Source organism: Parus major, chromosome 23 (genome assembly GCF_001522545.3).
Source record: "Parus major isolate Abel chromosome 23, Parus_major1.1, whole genome shotgun sequence".
Lineage (NCBI taxonomy): Eukaryota > Metazoa > Chordata > Aves > Passeriformes > Paridae > Parus > Parus major.
In genome coordinates, this window is record NC_031791.1 from 2,515,489 (window position 1) to 2,516,274 (window position 786).

Genomic DNA, 786 nt, shown 5'->3' on the forward strand with positions numbered 1-786 from the left:
TGGAAGTGTCTGGAAGTGTCTGGAAGTGTCTGGAAGTGTCTGGCTGTGCACGTCCACACTCCATCACCACATCCCTGCATCCAAACACCTTCCAGCTTCTGTTCCATAAAACATCAGGGCAAAGGACCCCCTTTGTTCATCTCCTCCTCTTGTGGCTCTGGTAAATCAACAATTCTCCTCAACAGCAGCTTTGAACTGAAAGGGAGCAGGTTTAGATGGGATATTGGGATTGAATCCTTCTCTGTGAGGGCGAGGAGGGAATTCCCAGAGAAGCTCTGGCTGCCCCTGGATCCCTGGAAGTATCCAATGCCAGGCTGGAGAAAACCCAGGATAGTGGAAAACATCCCTGCCCTGCTTCAAGGACCATCCCAACCCAAAGCCAGCTGGAATTCCATGAACTACAAGCCTGGAGTTCCAGAGAACAGCAGAAACCCCTCCTGCCTGGAGCTGCAGAGCTCCCGGGCTGTGAGGACCCACCTTGGCGGGGTTGAGGGCGGTGATGACCCAGACGCAGTAGGCGTTGTTGTCGTACTGCACGGGGTAGTTGGGGGAGGTGATGACCCCGCTGGGCCCACGCAGGTACGTGTCACACATCCTGGCTGGGGACACAAACGGGCACAGTCAGCGCTGCCGGCCGGGGGAGGAGGGGGGAGCTTGGGATGGAACTGGGGGAAAGCAGGAATTCAGTAATTGCTGTTTTCACAGCCTAAACTGCTCCTTTTTTCTGCCCATGGCGGGAAAATGAAGGATTTCTCTGTGAGGAGTGGGGCCAGCAAACCCTGATCC

The 786-nt window shown here is 55.5% G+C and overlaps 1 protein-coding gene across 1 annotated transcript in view; it reads right to left on the minus strand.

Annotated features, from left to right (window-relative positions):
• The window catches only part of CSMD2 (CUB and Sushi multiple domains 2), a 258,061-nt gene that overhangs the window by 134,160 nt on the left and 123,115 nt on the right, over window positions 1-786 (minus strand). The window contains exon 10 of the mRNA XM_033519645.1: window positions 478-599. Within this exon, the coding sequence (XP_033375536.1) occupies window positions 478-599 (122 nt within the window). The remainder of the gene's footprint in view (window positions 1-477; window positions 600-786) is intronic.